Genomic DNA, 25,248 nt, shown 5'->3' on the forward strand with positions numbered 1-25,248 from the left:
GAAGTAAGAAAGTAATAGTCGCAATCGGAATACTATAATTGTAAAAGTAAGCATTAGTTCCTATGTTATAGTCTTTGTAACCATTTCTGTCTAGAAATTGAAACCCTTTGTCTCCAGCAAAGGTTGGAGATGATGTGATTTTAAATTTAGTTTCACTTAAAATCCCCCTTTTTTTTAGAAAGCTAAACTTCTGGTTTACAATTAATATTTTTAGGGACTGTTATTTCCTGCTGTGTGGGTTTCGTTAGTTTGTTCTGTGGCTTTAAAATGTAAAAGCCAGCTGGATCTTATTTAAGTAAAATAGGTAGGAGATAAGATGTCGCCTGAGTGACTTTCCACTAAGCAAATTCATGATTACAGCGGAATGAGATGTAATTCCTGTTATGGCAGTGATCATAATCATTATCATTTCAATATCATTTTATCCATCACAATACCAAACACCTTTCATTGCACAACAGGATAGTACAGCAAGATCGGATTATAAGATCTGCAATGAATGAGAGAGACATTTGGGGGAAAATACAACAGGATCCGGAGCAAAACATTTAAATTTACAACTTTACCCTAAAGATATGTACTTCCATTCCTGGTTTTCTACATGACATGCACAAACATGTGAGTTTTAAATGCATGTACCTATATTTGTTGGACAAATGAAATGTTTCATTTTCTTGTCCCTTTTTGGCTTGATTGCAAATGAGTGGTTACATTTTTATCATCTTTGGGCTTAATTGTGCAGCAGAGCACAGTTTTTTTTTCCAGATATTTAATGTATAACAACATCCTGCTTTACATTATTGTTTGAGATACATTACATATGTTTACCATAAAAACGGAAGAGATACTGTCATTGTTCTATGCAGTTAAATTTCACTAGGGTCAGAATGATCCAGGTATGGTCATATAATTATTAAAAATTCAGAAAAACCTGATTACAGGAATTTCTTAGCCATAAATTTGGATATGATCTTTCTATAAACGTACATGGATCAGAATAATCTTGATTGTATTTCAAAGTTAAAGATTGACAAAAGGTTGACATTGCCTTGGTGGTCATTTAGTTGGTGACTGTGAGTTTATTTTACATACGTTACTTAGTTGAAGAAATCTTTAATTACTGATTTGACACGCCTGCAACAACTTTGGAGAGCACCAGGGCCAAGGTTGAGGAATACCAGACTATTGTCCTTCTTAGGTATTTGTCTAAAATACACGGGGGAGTATTTCCTTGGATCTGAAACATCCATGGTTTGTAGTGTAAAATAACATTTTGTCTTTCAGGATGGCGTTGTCCTTGGTGCTGATACCAGAGCCACTGAAGGAATGGTTGTCGCTGATAAGAACTGTTCCAAGATTCACTACATTTCCTCTAACATTTAGTAAGTAGAATTTCTCAATTCTTAGTTTCACTAGAGTATTTGTGGACCATTGTCAAGCTTCCCCTTTTTAAAAGTGGTAACACTTACTAAAAGGTTTAATCTGCTTATAACCTGTCACATTTCAATTCCAAATGTTTTAATGTTTTAATCATTAATGGTCTGAATATATAGCTGGTTGTTTTTAGTGCACTTGCCTGGTGATTGGCTTGCACATCATGTGTTGCTACTGTTTATAAAAAAAATATTTGGCAATTACAATGGCATATGGAAGATAGAATCGGTTTAAGCTGGATACATTTTACTTGCTTATAGTTTGTACCCTTTTGTGAACTTCTTGGAAAAGAACTTCTTGTGTTTCATCCTGGACCAAAAAAGCCCTTGAAATATACATAAGATCACTTTATTGGCCATATACAATTTTTTGGCATTAGGAATTTGTCTTTTCGTATACCCCAGCTTGCCCTCCATGACATGCAAGTCTTTTCAGATCGTCCTTTTTTCCCCCCCATCATCTGAAAGTGGCGAGGACACGCGCAAAAGCCGACGAGCCCTCAACGGCAGTGTACCCTGTCTTAGCAATCATCTGCTGTTTAAGAGTTGCCACGATTCGGAAAAACAATCTCGACTTCTCTAGCCCACCGACATGAAGAAGGGAGTTCATCGGTGATCCAGACTGCTGACTTCCCCAGACTTGTCCCCTGCATGATATCGCTGAATGGCCGAATTTTCATGTTTCGGTTTGGTTCTGTTCCCAGCTGCTGTGGTGCCGGGACAGCAGCGGACACGGAGATGACCACCCAGCTCATCTCTTCTAATCTGGAGCTTCATGCTCTGTCCACTGGGCGGCTTCCTAGGGTCTCCACAGCCAATCGCATGCTCAAACAGATGCTTTTCAGGTGGGTGAGAGCAGGATCTGTGCTCTGATTGGATCTTCTTTAATGTTTGAGCCGCCGCCGCCTCCCTAAAACATTTCTATATCAATATGGTAGGTTGAGGAGCACATAGATGTAAAGTACAGCTACACTTACAGCCATTTTCTGCTGCTCATATGCACTGTGCCAAAAGTTGTTGTTTTTTTTTACTTCACTGCTGGGTAAAGTGTTGAGAGTTTTCTTTGGACATTGAAAGTCGTTCTTCTGAATCACGAAAAGGAGTTGAGTGGGAGTGTGTAATGAGTCGGGTGAAAACATAAAAACATTGACATCTGATCAAGGACAACATTTATTTCTAATTAAAGTTTCTTGAAGTGAATGCGGATAATAGATAATAGCCGGTTCTTGATTAGAGGCAGAAATTTTTGCGTGGTATAATGGCTTTTTATAACCTTAATGTTCTTTACTCGTGTTTTTTGTCTGTTGCAGAGTGTTCAGGATAGTTAAGCAACTTGCACTAGCATCTTAACATTTGGTAGTTGGTTAATAGTGAACTTAACCTTACCTTTGGCGTTTCAATGGATGCTCCTCCAACTGCTACACAGGGGGGAAAAGTAATTGTGCACTGCTCAGCTTCATGGGTTTAGTGCCGCGTGATGCTTGGTGATTTATGATAAAAATATTTCTTGCACTGAAGGACTTCTCAGTTCGGAAAATGAATCGTTTGAAAGATTGTGATGTGAATGCCAGGGGGACTTTTTGAAGGTAGGTGTTGTGTCCACGCTACCGTACCAGCACAGCGCTGGTGCTCTTCAAAAAGGCGTTTTTCCACTTGCAGCAGGGCAATAGCTATCGCAGCACAAAAATATCCCGCTCATTCAGTCACTTTGCATTTGGTCCTGGTGGTTTCATCAAACAATCAAGATCTAAGGAAATGATTAGGAAGATAATTAGTTCGGTTATGTAGCCAGAATGGAACAAAACGCCACCTCCTCCGAGGAGCTGCTACAGTGAGCAGTTGCTTATCGGACTACAAATAATCGAGCAGGGAGTTGCGTCAGCATGCGCAGACTGCAAACGAACAAGTCAAAGTTTATTCCCGGCTGAAAAGAGAAGAGAAACAAAGACGCACTGCCGAAACGTTGTTTCCTTTCTTCTCTTTTCAGTGTGGAATAAACCTATTACACGTTCCTTTACAGAGAATCGATACCAAGCAGTGATGTCACAACAGTAAGTCTGTGTGGCTTGCAATAATTATAATCCCGAGTTATAGTGGTCATCCAGTAGTTTGTTGGCTCTAAATTTGCTGATCTGAGGGTAAGTATGAAATATTGCATCTTTAGAATTGGCGATAAGTCAATTTGAAAAGCCACATTGCATGCGATTTGAGAATAAAAAAGTAGGTATTTGAAATGGAAGCACAGTAGCTATAAGGAATAGAGGCTGTACATCCCTTTCCTTATCGGAATGCCACTCTTTCGTAGTCTAATGTTGAATTTTTCTCCTAAATTCCTGTTACCCTGAACAGATACCAGGGGTACATTGGCGCCGCCCTGGTGCTTGGTGGGGTGGACTGCAACGGCCCACATCTCTACAGCATCTACCCACACGGCTCGACTGACAAGCTGCCTTACGTGACCATGGGTAGGTACAGGCCTGTCTTTTCTCTCCAGAGAAATTCAGGAGATGAAGGGACGTGTTAAGGGAGTGCCAAGAGGAATCGTAGGTGTTGGTTGTTTTACCGAGAAGTGCACAGGTATGGGCTTGCTTAAGGGTTGTTCTGCAGCGAATAACCGATGTGCTGTGGAATGACCCATCATTTTCTGCTCGTGCTGCTCTCTACAGCATTTTTGTGAGGAGCTTTCATAGTTTGTAAAGGATAATAAACTGGGCGGTGTGGTGGCTCTGTGGCTGGAAGGTTGCTGGTTCGTATCCTGTGGCCGGCAGAGGAATCCCACTCCGTTGGGCCCCTGAGCAAGGCCCTTCACCCCAGCTGTTCCAGGGGCGCCGTATAAATGGCTGACCCTGCGCTCTGACCCTAAGCTGCTCTCTCCCGGTCTGTGTGTCTCATGGAGAAAGGGGTATGCAAAAAGAAATTCCTAATGCAAGAAAGTGTATATGGCCAATAAAGTGATCTTATCGTATCTTGTGTTGACAGCTGGAGAGGGATGATTTTGATAGATATGAGGTGTCAAAAAAAGCATTGTTTCATATTTCGCACTTAATTAGTGATCAAAGCATTTCTCTTAACTTGAATGTAGAAAGATTTATGGCAGAATTCAAATGAATGGAAAATAACATTTTTAATGTTTGTTTAGTTTGTTTAAAACCTGGATAAATATAAAACTATTGATGAACGTCTTTAGTGGTATTTACACAAATCTGTGTAGGTAAGCATTAATGGAAGTAAAGTTGGAAGTCATTTGAAAACAAACTGCAACATTTCTTAATTATATGATGTGAATCTAATTGGGGGAAAATTGTATCATTTTACAGTGGTTTCAGGTAAGCTCTCAATGTAATCTTTGAAGTGTCACAATAATTGAAGTGTGAATTTTGTCAGACTAAATATGTATGCATTTCAGTACTGCATGACTTCTCTTCAGGTTTTTGTAAACATCTCAATTCTGATATTTTGTGGGCTTTTTAAGGATTTTTCCATTTTTTATTAAATAACGAAAACATTACATCTGATGAAAAGATTAAACATTGTGCATACGATGGTTATATGTTCTTTTTGAAAGAAAAGTGAATGCTTTCAAGTTGACGGTATTGGAAGGATCGTGAGGAAAACGTTTTGTAGTCCGTTGTCAAAAGAATTAATGGGAAATTGAAGGACAGGCAAACGTACATTAGCTGGCCCTGTATTGGTGATGTTCATGATCTGCAGAAACCACTAGAGAATGTTAGGGTCAGATGCATAATCTGCAGGGTTTATTTATATGTAGCGCGTTAAATTGGTCATTAAAATGCTGTATAAATAAATAAAAGTAAGATGTTAAACGTATACATTAACATACGAACTTCCTAAGAATGGAGCAGAGGCGATCTTAACAGAAGGTGGTATTTCTGTAGACACTTAAATAGTCAATTTACAAAACAGTCTTGTTCATGCTCGTGGAAATTGGTCAGATGTGACCTCAAACTCATTTTATATTATTTTATGCACCATAAAATAATACTTTCAGCTCACACTAACATGCTGGACTGTTTCTGAAGAGAAAAGCTGAAACCTTGCACTCGCAGTTCCAGTTTTTTCACATTCAACTTTAAACATGATACAACGAATAAAAGTAATGTGTTCTACACACAGTGGATATGAGGAATTCAATTTTCAGCTACTCTCTAACTTGTCATGAAGAGAGTAATTACCGTATATACAGGTTGGTGTATAGTTGAGAGGTAAAACAGTTGGCTACTGAAGGAAAGATCACCTTTCTGAAAAGGGAAAAAAAAACGCTTCACTTCCTTCAGCTGGCAGTGTTAAATATCCAGTGTTGGATATGTGCCTGCTGTTTGTGGACACCCCTATCTGTATTGATGGCTACAATATGCTGCCATTTTACTTCTAAGCAGTTGAAGTGTTGAGCCCCAAAATGTAATTTTATTTTTAAAAAAGGGGTTGCCTTGTCATAGTGTGTCCGATGGCTCACTTATCATTATTGAAATATTCTCATTTCTGTAAGGTCTTTATGGTTATAGATTTTAGTGGATTTTATTGGAAGACTTTCATGAGCGTTCAGGGATGTGAGTTTTCAAAAAGGTCAATGTAAAAGCCAGGAGTGGAATAGGGGGAATTTTCTACTTTAGGAAGTCTCCATTGCCTTTGGGGCAATATATCAAAAGTCATCATCAGATACAAGCCACTAGGAAAGTGACTATTTTTGTCTAAAATTGTTTAGGAAACAATTTGACGAATGCAATAAGACTTTTTTTTTTTTTACACAAAGGGCTGTAGGAGTGCCAAGCTACCCTGCCGAGTTATCGCAGCAGAGACTGATTCTCCGAAGGCACGACGAGATCATCAAATGAGATCTCTTACTCTCTCAAAATGGAAATGAGATGGGTCCAATAACCTTCTCTGATTTGGGGATTTTGTGTTCTTCTCTTCAGATCTTAACAGTAAAATCACAAGCCCCTTGTTCTAATTACAAATAATGTGTCCAGTTCAGCCATAACCCTGGCCTGGAAAAGCAGACTGGAGATGAATTGATGGGTTCAACTGAGCTGAACCGAAATAAAACCTAAACTTCCCTGTGACTCTCAAGGAGAAAGTTGCACATCCTCTACACTAGGATGTGTCGAATTGATCTTGCACTGTGCTGGTTTATGCCGTGAAGTGAACTGTAACTTTCATTGGAGTGATTGAGAAAATGACCAAACCTAAACGGGTGTTTTTCAAACCACGAGAAGTTTAATTGTCTGGGCTTCCTGGGGAAGAATGAAAGTATGAATGCAAAGATATTGGTTACGAACAAAGCCACATTTAGCCTTCCCAAGTGGAAATTGTTTCTTTAGCTTCATCGAGAGCCAAACTGAGTAGCATGTGGTCTGATGCCTAGCCTGGTCATTCTTAATTCTTGGTATTTTCAGTGGTTCATTTTGGGGCCTGCAGGTGGCGCTGTTGTGTAAGAATAGATTTGAAGCGGTCGTTCCAGGATTTAGTTTTTTTTTTCTTTTTAGTTTTTGTATTTCTTTATTCAGGAAAAAAAAAAATCAGCTGAGAATTTCAGTGGGTTGATGATGCTCACCAACGATCAAATTGCTTTTTATGTCATTAGAATACACTTGTTCCTGCATTTTGCATTTCTAACTTATGAATCCCTTGATCGTTGGAAGAATTGTGTTAAATTTGGTGGAAGTGGGCCCTGAAAAGACTTAGGGCTCTGGTTTTAAGGCCACAAAACCTGAATTTAATCTGCAGTGAACTAAACTGCGTCTCTTAACGGAGCCAGTTTTGTTGTTCTAATCAATTGGCAACATTTCTGTGATTGTTTTTCATACCCAAAGGATACCGAGGTGCTTCATGTGTTAGAGGGGACCCATTTCATCACCCACCCGTGTGACACGCGGTAGGCTTTTAGCCTGCACTCCCACTACGGAGCGTATTAAATGGCGAATGCGGTATTCACCAGTTGAATAAGGGATAAATACAGGAAGTCTAGATTGTAGAAGCCAGTTATGCACTTGAGCCAGAACAACTTAAAAGCCCCCCTTATGTGACCAAGTAGTGGCAGTCTCGGTTTCACATCTTGTCTAAGGGATGGCACCTCCTACAGTCCAGTGTCCTCTGCTGCCAGACTGGGCGTTACTTTTTGGAAAGTGCCAACTGTGGGCCTGCCAGCACCACTTGAAGTAGAAACTTGGTTCTCCCCGTGGGTATCCCATCCCTGTACTGACCAAGGCCCAGCCTTGCTCAGCGTCTGACAAGATTTAAGTTAGAAGGCCGTAACACTGGTTTCAGGAGCAAGTTCAATGTGAATGAAATAACCCCTCCCCCTGTGTTTTTGCACTATTTATTGGGTAAAGACCAACTGCCGTTTTCACGAAGTGCTTCCTGAAGCCCAAACAATAATATTCCACTTAATACAACTGAAGTAATGTAAGTCAATATTTCTGCATACAATGAGCTCATTTTGATGTGCTGTTTAGTAATGCTTTTCACTGTCGTTTGCATGTACTGTAGAGCCGAACTTGCTAGATAATCTGTTCTCTAAAAATCGTGTTGAAGGTAAATCTGGTCTCCCGCGTGGATCTGCACGCTCCTTAGGTGTATGAACTGGTAGTTAATCTTGACAAGTGTGACGAATGACATTTCGGCACCTTTAATCTCGATGACAACAAGAGAAGTGTCACTCAGCCTGTCAGGTCACTGTTGAGTAAGTTTATGAGCATTGCTGTTAGTGCTCCATGCTTGGCTGGTTAACCTCTTTCTGCTGAATCACTTTGCTGTTCTCCCATTGTACCCTGAGTGTGTACACAGCAAGTGCAGTGAGCTATAAACATGTAAACATGGCCAAGCACTGGCATAAAGGAAGCAGATAGCAAGTGTCCTGTACTGTGCGATGTGGTTTAAATTTATTAGTATGAATAACTTTACTTTTAGTGAAAGTGACTTGCATTTATAGTTGGTTATTAAGCTGTGTGTTAGTGAAGCAATCGGGCTGAAGAGCACCAGTGACATATTCTTGTTTAAATTGGTGAGTTTCTTGACATGATTTACTCATTTAAATAAAAATGTATAACTTCAAACAGTCATTATATTAAAAGATCCTTGTTTTTAGTTTTTGATTTTGCAAATGTTCATGGCTTGACTAATGTGGAATATTCATCCCACATGTGAGCGTGGCTTGAAAACTGAAAATCTGGATACCAATTTATGTCTTATGGATATACTGAAGGACATTACATTTAATGTCTCGTGTGAAAAAAGTAAAATAGAAATAGTTGGTAGTTTAAAAAGTGTTCTGATGGTTTGAAAAAAATAATGGTAGGTGATTCTTTAGAGCATAGAAACCATCATATAAATGGAGATTAATTTGCCGTTTTTTATTTGGCTTGGTTTTATTTTAATAATTTATAAAAAAACCCATGTTGTATAAACAGTTGCTGATGAGCAAAAAAAAAAAAACAACAAAAAGGAAAACAAACATCTTCTGCATCTCCGAGGAGTTTAAGAGAAATTTGGTGCTTACTCAGGAGTGAAACCATCAAATTAAACTGTTTGTGCTGACAAAGGACAAATGTGATTTTTTTTTTTTTTTTTTTTCAGCAAACGATGCAAGATTGTCTGCTTGCTCAAAGTGTCTCGGAAAGCTCCTGGCCGACACCCCTAATGAAATGTGTGCATAAAATTAAAGCCAGCTTGCGAGCTGCAGTTCAGCTGCAGGAATAAGCAATAAGAGATGTTCTGTCTTCCTCTGGTGACTCAGCCTGCTCCCCTGATACTGGGGCTGTTTCATATTCATAAATCAGTGCTTCATACATTGGCAGCGTCGGCCCGTGGAGCAAGCAGTACCACCAAGAGACCGGGCCTCTCAGCCAGGAACAGCAGTGAAAAATGATCCCAATCGATAGGGCTGTGGAGAGCACCAAATTTTTCCCCAGAACAAGCAGCAAATTGAATAACAATGAGTAAGTGTGAATAAGCACTCTGTCAGGCAGATCTGACACTGATGGATTAGAAGGTCCTAAATGTTGCTCTTTCGGCAGCGCACGGATATCGTGGCAAGCTCTGGAATATGAAGCAGGCTGGGGTGGCAGCGGGGGCACCCGGGTGACCGAATTGAACTGCTACTTAGCATTTAGAGGTTGCCAGTTAAGGGAACCTCCCCTTTTCAAAGGCCCTCATTAAAACGATCGCAAGACGCAGTGGCATTTTCTTCGGGGCGTGCCGACTCCTTACCCAGAGACCCCGGCACCATTGTTTGTGCTCCACGCCAAGAGATGTCATTTAGCTTCCCGTGTTAAAGGAGCTGTTAAAACACAAAACGGCGAAATTGAGGTTACCTTAGCTGTTCCGTTTCTCCTGTGCGTCTGGGAACTGGTCACAAGCTAAGTGCGGAAATCATTTTGTTGACCTCTCGGATCTGGAGCCTTTACAAAATTGAACGTTCAGCAGCGAGCAACAGCAATAAATGTTTGTTTTTTTGTGCAAGTACTTCTTCTATGCACTATATACTTTGATAAATACATAGAACTGCGGATCAATTCTGCAAGCTTATGACTATAATTTTAAAGTTTTTTCAGTTTTACTTTGGTAAAAAGTACCTTGGTAGGCAGGACATATGTGAATCCGTTATTAGAAAGAAAACTAAAAGAAGTAAGAATGTAAGTAGGACTTCATTGCATTGCAAAGTTAAGTCAGATTTTACTAGTTGTGCACTTTGTGCATTCTTTTAAGAGGCTAGTTTGCCTTTTTTGTAACCAGCCAGTCTGTGCTTAATGATTCACTGCTGTAAATGTTTCATCCTTCAACCATTATTTCAGATGATTGTTTCTGCTAGTTTTATTTTTCAGTTTCATTCTGTAAAAATGTCCAAAAGCAGTTATTAAATGCATATATGCCGGCCCCAAACCCTGTGACAGCATTTGAGAACAAGAGCTAGCATAACATCTATTATTCAGGTGGTGATGTAGCAGAACATACAGCTTTCCCCGGTGTCTGGAGGGATGATGATGATGATGATCTTCCTTAGTGTGCGAGAGGAACTACAAAATCAATCAAGTCTGTAGCAGCCTGACAAATTCTGATTCAACTGTTAACAGTAAGGAAAACCTTTAAGATGGTTGACTTTAACAATGTAACGTGGAGCGTTACTTTGTTTCTTAGTAGTTAATGCTTTACTACCTGCATCATTTTCTAGTGCACGTAAGGCAGTACTGCCAAAAACTGGTTCAGAGACTTCAGCTGACAATGTGCACGACTCGTCTGAGAGCATCAGGCTGTATTTCAGATGAACAAACTGAATACTGAAGTGCGTGAAAATAACCATTTTTTGGGGGTGCTCAAGTTCTAACACAGTAGACAACCTTCATACGAGATCAGTTAAGTTTCCTTTTGCTACTGGCGTTTTTGTTCTCATAGGGCAGAGATAGAACTTTGAATTTTATTTTCCACCTGACTGTCATCTTTTACACCCTATTCAATAGCAGCTTTGTAGCTCTACAGCGAAAATTTGTCATTGTGCGCTGGATGTGTTAAATGATGGGCTTAATCCACCCAATTCCACAAATGGCAATTTAATCCTGAAGTGAAAATATTCTGGGAATAATTGGTAGTGAAATTTAAAATTAACAAATCTCTGTAATATCAAAGTTGCATGTAAATTCATTCCTTGCAAAAGTTCGAATGCTGGAATTCATTGCTGTGAAATTAGGTAGTGAAGTTCCACAGCTGTGGCCAGAGCACAGTTTAATGGATTTTCTTGCTGGTAACCGTGAAGCCTTTTAATGAGAGCCAAAATGTTTCATCTGGTTCCACTTGCTATGCTTCTTACTGAAACATACTGTCGGGGAAAAAAAAAAACTTTCTTCTACTTGAGAGCTAAATCATTCTCCGTTATTGTTACTAAATCCCATGTTCCATAATGGCAGTAACCTATATTTCTAGTTTTCAGGGTTCTGTCATGTTCATGGCCTTTTTTCAAATATTGGTTGAATGCTGGACTTTTAACATGTGACAAAATTTACATTTATGCAAAAAATCGACATCGGTTTTTGGCGATTTGTGTAAAACATCTGCATGCACGCATATGTGTGTATTTATGTACAGAATGTTTTTTTCATTTTTGATAGAAATAATTACATTTTTTAGTATATCTTTTTTTTTCCAGTGAATTTGATGGAAGCAGGAGCTCAGTGTAATTCGGACCTCTTTGACAGCTTAGAAAAAAACGATCTTGCAGAACCTTTATGATATTTCTTGTGAAGGTCTGATGTATTTTAAGGACTTATCTAAATGTAGCCAAAGAGAATATGCCTGTAGCCAGCCAGTGTAGAAGCATGTAACTTCATATGCACTTTATTCTGGAGATGTGGGTTATGAGTTAGGTTCTTGCCCTCTTTTTTAATAATAGTCAATTATGGTAAGAAAGAAAAAATAAAAGTCTCTAACTAAGAATGATGTTTAGACAGCTGAGGTAATCCATCCAGAACAACTTTAGTTGCTTTTCAGTAAAACAATTACTGTAATGCTGAACTGATGTAATTGTTCGTTTTTCTGAGATGGAAATGTACTGTATACATACGATAAGAAGCATACCTAATGCAGAAGTGACAGCCCAGCAGACCTTGGCTTTCAAAGGAAGAAAACGTATCTGCCAAAATGCTGCATTTTTTATTATTATTAAGAAAGACTCCTACAGTATTTCTGAGGACTGTGACCAGAAGAGCTTCACTAATGTGCACTGCGGGTGTCTTCAGAAAGACTGGTTTCATCCAGAGCTGTACCCCAGGAGGTCTATCCAGTACATGCAAATATAATTTTAGATTTGATGCTATCCATCATTCCAGGCCACAGTCAGCAGTGTTCAGGTACTGGATCAGAAAATCCTGACCAGCGCAATTCCTCCTGGGATACTTGACTAAGAAACTCTGTTTAAACTATAGATTTGATCCTGGGGTGATACCGATTCAAAAGATATCTTTAGCCGAGCTAGTTGTTCTTATATTAAATGTTGGTATTTGTGTTTCTCTTATTATTTTAATACTTTGACAAGCTGGAAATGTAGCCAGGATGATGATCTTGATGAAAGGGCTGAAGAGCAGCAACATCAGATTGTCTTGTTCAGATATTTCTTCGATGTGGACATGCAGTATAAGTTAGTGTATGCACAGCCATTTTAGAAAGCAGATGGATTTCTTCCTTTCCAGAACTTTAGCACACCTGCAGGACATTGTAGAAAATTGGAATGGTTGTAATTTAAAGAATTACTGATTTAAAAATGATGCTTCAAATATACAATGAGATTTAATTATGCTATTTTTTTTTTCCTGTGGATTGTCTGCGGTCCCTTCTCCTACCTCGACGTGTATTGCATTAATGAAATATATGCAAAACTAAGAAATCAGAATGGTGTAGCACGTATTTCCAGATTTGAGCAAAGATTTGTCAAATTGTTCCAATTGTTTCTTCAGTTAACCTCGTATGTTTACTGCTGTGAAACAGTGGGGAAAACAGCAGAGCATATGAAGCAGTAAACAGAATCGCTTCTCCACATGCGGTGGGGGATGGAACTTTAAGAGTTCAGTAGAGAGATCGCAATGGGTCTGCTTTTTTTAGCTTTTTTTTTAATTCACACCCAGTCAGGTCTTTTTCATATCTCTGCGTGTAGCTACAAACCCCATAGCGCCACACAGAGGAATGAGGAAGTGCTGACAGTCTCCTCTAACCCATCCACTCCATAGTCCATAACACAACCCCACTCCTTAGTCCAGCACTGATGGAGAGACAGGTGAAGCCGTCTCGGACAGCACTGCAGACTGTTACTGAGAGCCTGAGGGCTATGAGCACTTTCTCCTTGGTGGCTCTCGGTCAGTTGTGTGGCCGCATGGGAAATCCCAGTTGCCGTTGGCTAGCGACGTGGCCCAGGTTCGACTCATTGATCACAGAGCCCAGCCTGTTCTAAGGGCGAGCCGTGCGAGAGGTCAGAGCTGGGTCTGCGTGCAGCTTAGTACCTGCCGCTTCTGTCCGTCGTTGTGAGCGTTGCTTTGAGATTCTATTTGGGAAAATTTTTGTTTTGCACAAGGTGATGCGCAATTGGCAGTGTGTGTGCAACTCTGAGGCTCGAATGGGACATGTTAAAATATTTCCAGGCAACATGTAAAATTCAAACCACATTGATGACACGTAAGCGCTTTAGATCTCACCGCTAACAAAGGGTCTTGCCTCTTTCAGCAGTAAGTCATAGGTACAGACTGATATTACTTCACAGTAGAGCAGCGAACTTTTCTAGCCAAGGAAAGGGCAAGACGGCCCGTTACTCTCATGCTGCAAAAGTGGTCTTAACAAGGCTTTTTAAATAACAAAAAATCAATGCTTGGAATATCCATCAGGACTAGCACTGCTGTCATTTCTACCTCAGAAAAAAACATGGGATATGAAAAAGAATGCTGATATACTGTAAATTGCTGATATTGAGTTGAAAATATAAAGTGGGTTGAAGCTGGTAAGATAACAAGCAATGTAGGTGCGTACACTAGCGCACAGCTAAAACTGTTTTATTATTTTGACGTGTTTGCTGTGTTCTTTGATAGCCAGATTATCACCTCTGTATTTGATCAACATAAGCAAATGATGGACGTCAGGGGCGATATGGCGCTAAGCACTGCAGCCTCATTTTTATGTCTGCGATGCCGCCTGTCTGGAGTTACATGGATGTCTGTTTTCTCAGGGTTTGTTTGGGTTTCTTCACCCAACCCGATGACATGTTGTCCGGGTTAATTGACATCTCTAAATGCTCCCCTTTTGTGTTTGTACCCTGTTGTGGAGTGGCATCCTGTCCCAGTTGTATCTTATCGTGTGCCCTGTGATTGCCAAGTCAGGCTTCGGCTCACTACACGACAACTCTTCAAGAATTGTTTACTTAAAATAGGTGGGTGGAATAATCACATAACAAGGGTTGAGTCAGAATGCTATCTGCAGAACATATCTCCATCTTCAGGATCGATTCAGAAGGATATTCTTGTAGGAATTTGCCCCGCTGGCAGAAGAAATGCTTGTCTGAATCCAGTTCCAATAACGCTGATAATCACACAAGGCAAGGTAATGCTGTCAGAGTTGTTAAAATGTTCCTCATTCGATTATTAATAGGGCAATTTGAATTGCTCTGTAAAACCGAGACTAATGAGTGTGATGAGTGCATTATCGTGGCATTAGAAAGGTCAATCTTATTTTGCTTTTTGAGCACCAACCAAGATAACGGGATCTATCTTTATGCGAGATAGACTTGGGTCTCTGCTGGAGTATGTTAAAATTTATAGACTTACAAGCAAATGTTTTTGTGTAATTTTACTCTGTAAAAATACTAGTTATGTACGACTGCTGCTGGTGTGGAGTTGCAGAAACCATTTTTAGGGTTCTGGAGGTATTTTGTCGTATTTTCTTTTATAGATGAAAAGGTTTTGTCTCATTAAATCTGAAATTGAATTAATCTTCAAATTCTGCTGTTTTGTATCAGTTTTTGGGAACAGTGTTTTCAACCCTTTATTGTGTAGATGAATGAAACAAGTCACTATCAATGAAAATGTGTGGGGAAAAATAGAAAAAACTGTAGCAGAAATTACTATGGGGTCTTAATTACAAAGATGTGAGATGTTGAGCTTTGCTGAAAGACTAGAATGGTGCGAGTAGTACTTTGTGGAATAATGTCTGGGATTAAGATATTATTAGAAACAAGCTAAGGTTCACTGCATTATCGTCCTTAGTACTTAAAGAATGGGTGACATTTTCTGGGCATTGTCCAGTGACACTTGGGGTGGTTCCGAAAACAGACGAGCTTAACATGCCAGATGGCTAAGACTGGCTTTATGAGAATACTGTTGCTAAATACAAACCTTTTTACTTCACGGACTTTGTGGCCTCTGGCATGGCCTGAGTCCCAGGGGTTGGGATTTGGAGTAGGCCTCAGTAGTCATTAGTTCTGAGGTGCTGCAGATGGTTATTTATGCAGGTCTAATATAGCATCAAAATAAAAGAACAAAGTTTAAACCCACGCTAAGCTTGTTTGAGACTGCTTTGGCAACGGCGCTGGAAGCTCTCAAGCAATATGTAATTTAAAATAAAACTATATTGTGCTATATATGATTTGGCACCGCTTTTTAAAGAATTTATTTTCTCCAGCGAAGCAGCCGTAGGAAAGGTGGTGAAGCATTAATCCTACAAGGATTTCAAATCGCAAAATTGCCTTTTTTTTCCCCTCTAAATCTCAAGATGACATGATGACGCTAAGTATATGAAGTTGCAGCAAATGAACTTTTTAGAGTCGTTAACTTCAGCATCATTGGTTTTTTTTTTTGAGGGGAGGCTGCATTGCCAAAAAACTGCTGCTCTCTACGTCTGGGGAAACCTCTGTAGGTATTTTTTTTAATACTTCTTGCTGGCCAAACCAAGAAGGGGGGGAGAGTTAAGAGATGAGTTGATGCTTTAGCAGTTAAGGGTTTACATGAAATGTGTTGTTCCTAAGTGTTTACTATTGTTTAGTTTTTCTTACCACATGATCACAAGGCCCAGAAGCCCCTGGGAGCTCCTGGGCGCCTCGTCTCTTGTCGTCTGTTCTCTCTGTCCCTTTGCCTTGGAGCAGTTGGCAGTGGTTGACTTGGACTGCTTGCTGCCTTCTTGACCTTCTGTGGCCGGTCCTTTCAGTGACTCACTGTGCAGTATTCGAGCAGGACTGGTCAACATTTGTTTTAAAAAATGTGCTGTCAAGCAAAGAAAAAATATTTTGACTACTGTATTTAGTTCTGTTTCTTTAATGCATTACATTTATACAGGTGCAATTAAAAATAAGTCATATTCTGGGTTTGCAGTGATGTCATTTTTGAAAGATGTTTCCTTTATTGAATATATAATAACATTACTACATGGGACAGCTGATTTCTTGTATTTCATTGTAAAAAAAAAACTTAGATCAGAAAAGGCATTCTCACAAGCTGTACACAAAAAAAAACAATTATATGTATAAACAATTTAGATGTTTGTTATGCTAACAGACTAAAACAAATTTTGCTTCAACTGCTAAAGTTCTTAACTCCTGGTTATAATAGATGTGTAACAGTTGTATATCCTTTGTTTATATGTACGCATTAAAACCCTGCTTTGCTTAAGAAAACAAGTCATAAAAATCCCCTGCAAATCTATCCCTTTGCTGCATGATTTCACTTGTTCTGTGCACTCTGTGTATGCATTCGAGTTCACAGCACCTTGTAGAATTGTATGCATTTCTACATTCACTCTTTGAGTCGTGATCTGGGGGAAAGAGGGTTAAGCTTTGCAAACTACTGAATATTAAATTGAGAATGAGGCGCTTTGCTGCCATCATAAATGAGCAGTCATTGCCCATAATACAGTACAGACTTCCAGCTTCCCACTGCTGCTGCTTCTTTTCTCTTTGCAATAATATATTGGGTATAGAATGTGTAATGATCCTAAACCAGAGCCATATTCTCTAACAGGCGTTTCTGTCAAATAGATTACTGTTACCACACTCATTGATTAGTGTTCTTTAAAAAGTGCTGTTTCTACCTATTAGGTCTGGTCTATAATTGGGTCTGTTTAAATGATTCAGATGAGGTAGTATGTATTTTCTCAAAGCACCATCACTGTCAGCCACTCATTTCATTATAGATTCAGCAGACTTGATAAAACAGCAGGGCATCCCATTTGAAACTCCTTAATCACTGCATCTCCTCTGGAATGGAGCCATAGAGGTGGTCAAGCGATATACACAAATCACGGCAAATGGAACTACTGCTCTCTTTGCAGACTACCTAAATGGATAGAGGTATGCAAAACACCATAAAGTGTAATAAATGCCAAAAAACTTCCTTCTAATTGGATTGAAAAATGGAGGTTGGTCTTCGTTTTTCAGCTTAAAATGAGCACTGTGAAGTTGTCTAATAGCCAACATAAAAAGGAAACATGCCTGAAAGATTTTTTTTTTTCCTTCAGTCTTTGACATAAATAAATGCTTTCACGCTGGGCTAATTGCATTATCTACTGTCACACACCATGTTTTGTAATAGCATAAAAATGTGTTTATCTGTTTCAAGTTTAGGCATTCTCCAGGTTTGACCTTTTGACTGCAAGGCAAATCCATAGCTATAAGGTTCTCGTCAGATGTTGGGATCACGGGTTATTTTTTAAATTCATTTGTGAGGTTATACCTGAACCTAAGTAAAGTAGTTAGGTTAAACAAAGACTGCTTACTTATGGAGTACTGCATTTGCTTCTCAATATGGTTTTGTTAACATGTTTTTCACATTTCTGTTTGCATTTATTATAGTTAATGAAAAGCAGGTGTATCAAGAAGGCACTCTTTGATATTAGTATTTAGATTTAATAATGACACTGGTGTTCTGGTTAGCACTGCTGCTTGAAAGCTGCATGGTCCTGGTTTCAGTTCTGCATTTTGAGTGTCTGTGTGGAGTTTGCATGCTCTCCTAGGGGTGTGTGTTTTCTACAAATGCACTGGTTTACTCCTACCTGCCACACGGTCTGTTGCAGTGGGTGTGCTGTACTCCCAGAATCCAGTACATGCTTTCTGGACCCATTAGTGTACTAGAACGTATTATTAGTGTAAATGAAAATATTTAAAACTTGTTTCAAATTTCTATCGTTTACTACTGGTTTGCTCCCATAAAAGACTGATGCCCTTATAATGCTGGATCGGCTGTGTTCGGGGTTCTGGAGTCAGTCCATTACAGTATCTTCACATTTCAGTGTTATTGGAAGCAGAAAGATCTCGTTAATGTGTCCCCAGAAAAGGCATCAGTTATATACAGAGGAAACTAGCTTTGGCACTGTCGTTTGGAAAAACGAAACTTAAAATGCAATGGCTGTTTATTAGCCAAGTAATTAATGTTATTTTGTTCTAGGTTCTGGATCTCTGGCAGCAATGGCTGTATTTGAGGACCGATATAAACAAGATATGGAGGTAAGAATATAATTTTTTTTTTTCCTATTTCTTATAAACCAGTCTTTATTTCCATGGTGTGACCAGCCCTGTATTGTATGGTGAGTTTGAGGGATAAACTCCTTTTAAATGAGTAAAGCTCGTTTGTGCTTGGTGTGGCCTTGTAGCAGGGGTATTATTGCTGCACCTCTAATGGTGCCAATAATACTGGTAATACACCCAGCAGCCACATCGCCCTGCAGCGAAGCAGGCATGTGGCTGGTCAGGTCAGAATTCTTGGAGTGGATAATACACAAAAGCACTATGGAAGTTTAAGGAATTTATTCTTATTATTATTGTTGCTGTTTAATGCCATGCACTTTAGTTACTTGACTTTTCATTTTCTAAAACGGTTTTCAGTTTTATGAATGTTGAACTTGGGCTACGCTCATGGATGTTCATAAATACCTTCCACACACATTACACTGCTGTTTTAGGACAGATATCGCACTGACAAAAGAACCTAATGTGTAAAGCGAGGTGGGGACTTTGAAAACTTGATGTTATTATACACTGGCAGAAAAGGAATGGATTATACTGTACAGTAGGTTCTCAGAATTTGGAGTTCTAGTAATTGTTATTGTATGTCACCTTTTGACCCTGAATTGGATAAAGCAGGTAGATAATGGCTGATTTTTTTACATTTGGTTATAGAAAGCTAAACTCTTCTGGAAACGTGGTACAAAATTGTAGTGCTGGCAATGTCTTCAAAATATTTAGCTCCAAGATATTTATTATCATCACTTCCAATAACCGCTTATCCAGGAAAATTGAAGATTCTTTGTAGCCCTGAGCCTATTCCAGGAAGCATTGATACACATTGGACAGGCTCTCAGTCCTTCGCAGGCTTTAAGATGTTGATAAATTAATATTCATTTCCTTATCAGTTATAAGATTTTCATAATTATTTGCGGAATTTATTAAGAACAAATTGTCATTTGTATCGCAAGAAAAAGGTGTTCTTGCAAAGTGCGTGAAATCTCGGGTCCAATTTTGTTAATCTGACATACACCATTCCTAAGTTTTATTTTTTGTTGTGCTTTAAAACTTTTGTCCATAGTTCCTGAACTTCCATGACATTCTGCTGAATTTAATTAAGATACTAACATTGGCCCTGACACTTTTAAAGCTTTTAGATCTTGTCCATTTTAGAAGTATAAAGCCATTTTAGGAAAACCATTCACTTGATCATATCTAAATATTGATGATCTAAAGGAACCAATAGACCACTGGTCTCAACTGGTTTTGTGTTTGTGCTGGTGAGGACTGAGAATCCACTTTCACAATGAGAAGCAGTAAAAAATTGAGGATAAACAAAGCACTGTTATCCAATTTGGAAATTAACCTTACATGAGAAACCAGAATTCACCAGTAAGCCTGTTTTTGTGTCAATATTTCATGTCTTTTTGGTCCTCCTCTCCAAAAACTTTTTCTGCTCTTTAGAAATCATTTTGTCCAATTTTATATCTGTTGTATTCCACCTTAATTGTGCATTAAATTAGATATCAGCCTTTTTTAATGACCATGGAGAGTCAGGATCTTGGTTTTATATCTCATCCAAAGGAATGGCCCCTTTTTACATAATAGCGTCCCCATCACCATACTTGGGCATTAGGACCCACACAGACCAGAAGGTGAGCGCCCCCTACTGGCCCCACTAACACCTCTTCCAGCAGCAGCCCTAGCTTTCTTGGGAGGTCTCCCATCCAGCTACTGACCAGGCTCACACCTACTGAGTTTCACTGGGTTGCAGGGTGATATAGCTGCTGGCTACTCTCTTAAAACTTGGTTTAAAGTTTCCTCAGTGGTTTTTTGTAGTTAAGTATGCCATGATAAAATCAAATGATTTCACAACTTGTTTTCCTTCTGATATCGGGTCCGACACTTCTGGTAGTGACTAGCATTGTTTAAATGCACGTCGCGTAAATCAAGTGGCGTAACTGTGACGTTGCAGGAGGGGGGGCATGGGTGGTATCTTTGCTGTTTTTTCTAGCAATTTTAACTTTTGAAAGACCTTCTTACTGGACATTTCCAGAGTAGCATCATCATTTTGAAACGATGCAGAAAAAGTTCACGTGTTGGTTTATGAAGTAGAGATACTTGACTATCGGGAGATACTTCACTTCTGTAGTTTTGGAGGGAATTTTGGGGGAAAAACAGATGGGCTATGCCTCAGTGCCTGGCAGATGATAGTTCTATGAAGTAAACGCCAAGTCTTCCGATTTAGCTGCACGAAGAGGTGCTGATTGCCGCAGTACGGTGTTTTGGAATGCGTTGCCCATATACTGTTAGAAACTGCAATCTAAAGCTTTGGGATCAGCGCTTTTTGCAATATTGTAGGTTTTCAGTATGGTCCTAATAAATTAAACTGAACTACACCTGTGCAGTTAATGTTCAAAGCTGTCACAACTTTGCTAAACAGTTGCTTCGGTTACAAAATATGATCGAGCAGGACACATCCGTACAACAAATCATCTAGTCAAAAACTGGTTCATAGTTTCCACCCGCCTTCGTATGAGATGAGGGTGATAAAATATTTTGTAATATGACAATGCAGTTATGACCTATTTTGATATTTCTTTTTTTTTAACTTGTGAGCAGGATCGTATTAAAATGTTGGAATATACATATTATTGCTCGGAAGTGATTGTTGTTCTCGTGGAAAATCTCTAGGACGTTTCTCCCTACATGTGTTAAGCATCCAACTGGAATAGAGCCACTTGAATTCTAACCCAGAAAACTTTTTTTAGCTGTAATGTCTTGCAGTTTTCAGTACATCTACTTAGTCATAGTAAATCGGGGTTCGGCAACCTTTCCGAAGGGGCGTGCCAAGAATTCACTCGCGCACCTGTTCTTACGGAATTTGTGAGTAATAGTCCTGCTAAATTTTGGATTTATAAAAGTGTCATATTAAAATACAGTAATGTCTTAAATTAATATACACCTTACCGTATAGTGTGATCCTTGCAGAGTTCTCTAATCTCAGGCTTCTAGCTTGATGCTTAAGGCCTCTGAGTGTTTTTAGCCTGCAACAGGATAGACAAAGTACTGACTTAATGAGTGAAAATACCTGCTAACAGGTGAGTTGATCCAAATGCTGAGAGCAGTGGAAATGCCAGTATTTTCAGTCAGGTTTCACTGGAAGGCACAGCAGGTCATGATGCTGTGATCGCAGTCAGTAGCTTGAAGTGTTTCAGAGATCCTGAAACTCTTGTGTTCCTTGGGTATCATGGCGCACAAACAAGCACAGTCCTTGTTGCACGAACCGAAAGGGCTGGAATGAGGGAACATCTAACTTTACGTTCTTAGCAACCGCCATTTTGTCCCAAATGTTTGACTTTAAAGTCAAGCGTAGCCGAAAAAATGTGCTGAATTACTTTTTTAACTTGGGATGCCAAGAATGTCCTTTTTTGCACAACACCTTGTACTTATTAGTTTGTAGCTGAAGGAAAACTAGTGTAGAAAATCATCCTGGTCACTTTTGTAATGCATTACATTGATGAGGAGGGTAAAAAGTTAAAACCTCTAGAATTATGATTTATTTAAGTTGGGAGAATATGAATAATTTATCTATCAAATTCAACATTAATCCCTTTTGTACTAATTGTCAGGAAGCCTGGCTCGCACTGGCAAAGGGCTGTGGTGTGTTGCAAGACCCCGAGATCACAGGGGTGCAATTCAAAGGCAAACTGTCCTGGAGCCTCTGGTATCGACTTGCAAATTAGCATTAGGAATCTAATTAATGCAGTCTAATGAAAGCAGCATTTGAATACTGTTGAAAAAATAATCGGGGTTCCCTTCTCTGCTGTATCGTTGGTGCTATTGAAGTTGATTGCCGGGCGCATCAATATGTGAACAAAGTTTTTTTTTTAAAAAAAAATTAGCATTCATTTGAAGAATGGGACTGTTATTCATTCTGTTATGCTTTTGGCACACTTCAGAGTCCCATGAGAGGATTGCCACAGCAGATAGCGCACAATATTTATAAATCCGTGACAGGCAATAATGGCAACTTGAAGAATTCTTTTGCACGAATCTCAAGTTGTGAGCTGCTGAAAGCTGAGAGGGATCAAATCTGCCATAGCAGCTGCTGTGCCCTACAGTTATGTTTCAAGACTTTGAAGATGTTCAACTCAACGAAATGAAGGCCTCGGGCTTAGCCAGTTTCTGCAGGCTCCTAGAGCCCTGGCTCACTGCCGTTTGAAGATGAGTCGCTCCAGCTTCTGCTACTGCCCGAGGCACACTCGCACCAGCAGGATCCTCTCTTTTTTTTTTTGGACTGCCTTAGCCTCGTCTTTAGGCTCGAAGCAGCACATGCTTTGTCAATGCCAGCTATATGATGGCCTGGTCCCTGGTTGCTCCACTGAGATATAAGCTCTACCCAACACCCTTCAGAGACCAGCCGCAAAGATAGATGGTGAAGAGCACGAGTGCCACTTCGGCAGCCTGATTTATGAAGTCATATTTCATCACGGGGAGAGTGCTGGCCTCCAGAGGAACACTTATGGATTGCTGAAGATGTGAGCCGTTTCAGCCCTGAAGGCCTGAAGCCACTTCACAACCGTGATGCCAAGTACCAAACAACTACTGCAGAATGATATTAATTTGTCATGTGGGCAGCTATAGATCTACCTTAAACTTAAAAATTGGAAGGGGGGGAGGGAATACCAGAGATGACGTATTACTCACAAGCACTGATCTCCGAGGCTCTGCTGTTTTTGTTAGCATCGAGATCTCTAAAGAGGTGGATAAAATCTTTCCTTCTGGTTTTGGAAATGCACGAAAACAGAAGCCGCAAAGACGGTTAGGTATGAGGGAAGCCGTGCCGGTCTGCCTTTAAGTGTGGGCAGACTTGGGTAGATACGGATGCAGTTGCTTCATCCAGAAATGGAAGTGTTATTTTTTTTTTTTAAGTTTTTTTTTTCCTGTGAGGCGCTGGCTTGTTGTGATGTGGTTGAATAGGACAATAATGGCGGTTCATTGTCCTTGGAATTCATTTTATAGTAGACTGCATTTATTAGTCATAAAATTTAACAAGATTGATTGTTTTAACTATGCTGAGTTGAGCATTAGGTTCATCAAGGGCTCCCCCCCACCCCCCCGGTCTCCCCCCTCGCCATCAATCGTACTTAGGTGACATCTGTCTGATGGCGAGCCTGGGTACAATGACAAGCTGCATATGAATTTGCTGTTTATTTGTGATGTTGATCTAAACTGCCAGTGTCTGTGCCAGAGGGCTCAGGTGGGGAAGCCTGCGGGCTAATCCCACCATCTGACATTGGGGGATTTAATGACTCCGTGGGAAGGTGACCACTCACTGGGAGGTTTTCCTGCTGAATTGAGACAGCAGTCAGCAGAGAAAAAGGGAAGTCGATGACAAACTGGTGTGCTCATGAGAAGATCACCAGTTCCATTGTTTATAGCCCAATGCTGAAAGGGCATTAGAATTTATTTTTCTAGGATAGATTTTTTTTTTTGTATTTCTACCACATTCAAACGTATTTTTACTAGGTTGTGTTAGAGAATTTGTCTGAGTATTGGTACGTTGTTGGTAATGTGTGTGTTGTGTGGCGAGACGCTCCAGTTTTTTGTTTGACTGTGCAGCTGAGGTGTAGAAAGAAATATTCCAACCTTCCACTCATCGAGAGGACCATAACGAAATGTTGAGGGATTTTCTCTTCCAAGAAAAGAGAATTACACCATAGTATATATCTTCAAATTATAGCACTGTTGTGGAACGTGACCTTAGGTTTATGAATTTGCCTTAAGCCCCTTTTAAAACACACCATACGAAATAAACTAAGGTGGTGTAGAATTTATGAAACCGTAACCATATTACTTTAAAGGGTATTATTATTGAATTGATTCTCTTGTGATAGTTCATAATTTTCACCAAAGTTTTTTCTTAGTTCTTTAAGACAAAAGCCTGTTACATCAAAACATTGATAATTACTAGTCCAAAGGATCTATTGATAAAACTCTGAGGCTTACAAACTAAGGCATATACAGACTTCTTGTGAAAAACAGTCATATTAATAATGATACACGAAAGTAATTGTTAAAAGAGAAGATTTCCCAGTGTTGCTGCTGTACTGTAGTGCACGTATACTCTTATTTTATGTATCGGAGAAAAGATTATAATGCACTGAACCCACAGATCCTGCATGAAGCAAATGTTGACGGTGCAAATTTTAAGCAAAGTTTTAAACCTAGTGTCAAAACAGGACGCCCTTGGATGTTACACAGGCTTTCCTCAACTGATTCCATTTTCGTGGAATTCCTGAAAAAGATTCTATGCCTGCATCCCATCAGTGACTCAGAATTTGCTCGGTTGCATTCAGCCTTAGAAAAGCTGTAGTGTTGTATTTTAACTGGAGTGTTGTTCCAGAAAGCTAATGTCTGAAGTTCATCCGTGTTATAGTCTTTAACATAAGATTTAATCAAATTATATTTTTTTTTTACTTTTGACCTGTGGCTGTGTCCCAGAATTACTTGCATAATCTTTCATTCTGGTTTTCATTTTTTTTAAGTTTAATTTTGTAGAGTATGCCACATTATTTTAAGTTTGTATGTGGCTGAATAAGATCCTTCGGTCAATTACATACAGTATAATAGGCTATATGGCCTGAGTGTCCTTCTCTGGTTCTGATTTTTTTTAAAATTCATAATACAATGACCGTCTTTGTATTGTTTTGAGACAAGGGAGTGGTTAAGTATCCGCTTGCTTGAAGTTCTTTGTCCAGAGTGCTTAGCTGTGATAAACTTACAATATATCTCTTTATTCAATCGGATAAACTTTGCTTATGGTACTGTTGAATTCTA

General features: G+C 39.4%; 1 protein-coding gene across 2 annotated transcripts in view; it reads left to right on the top strand.

Moving 5' to 3' along the window:
* The window catches only part of psmb7 (proteasome 20S subunit beta 7), a 36,357-nt gene that overhangs the window by 1,702 nt on the left and 9,407 nt on the right, over window positions 1-25,248 (top strand). For both annotated transcript variants that reach the window (XM_088615324.1, XM_088615325.1), the window contains exons 3-6: window positions 1,285-1,382; window positions 2,138-2,278; window positions 3,783-3,898; window positions 18,350-18,408. In XM_088615324.1, coding sequence (XP_088471450.1) covers window positions 1,285-1,382; window positions 2,138-2,278; window positions 3,783-3,898; window positions 18,350-18,408 — 414 coding nt within the window. The remainder of the gene's footprint in view (window positions 1-1,284; window positions 1,383-2,137; window positions 2,279-3,782; window positions 3,899-18,349; window positions 18,409-25,248) is intronic.

Source organism: Lepisosteus platostomus, chromosome 21 (genome assembly GCF_059453375.1).
Source record: "Lepisosteus platostomus isolate fLepPlt1 chromosome 21, fLepPlt1.hap1, whole genome shotgun sequence".
NCBI lineage: Eukaryota > Metazoa > Chordata > Actinopteri > Semionotiformes > Lepisosteidae > Lepisosteus > Lepisosteus platostomus.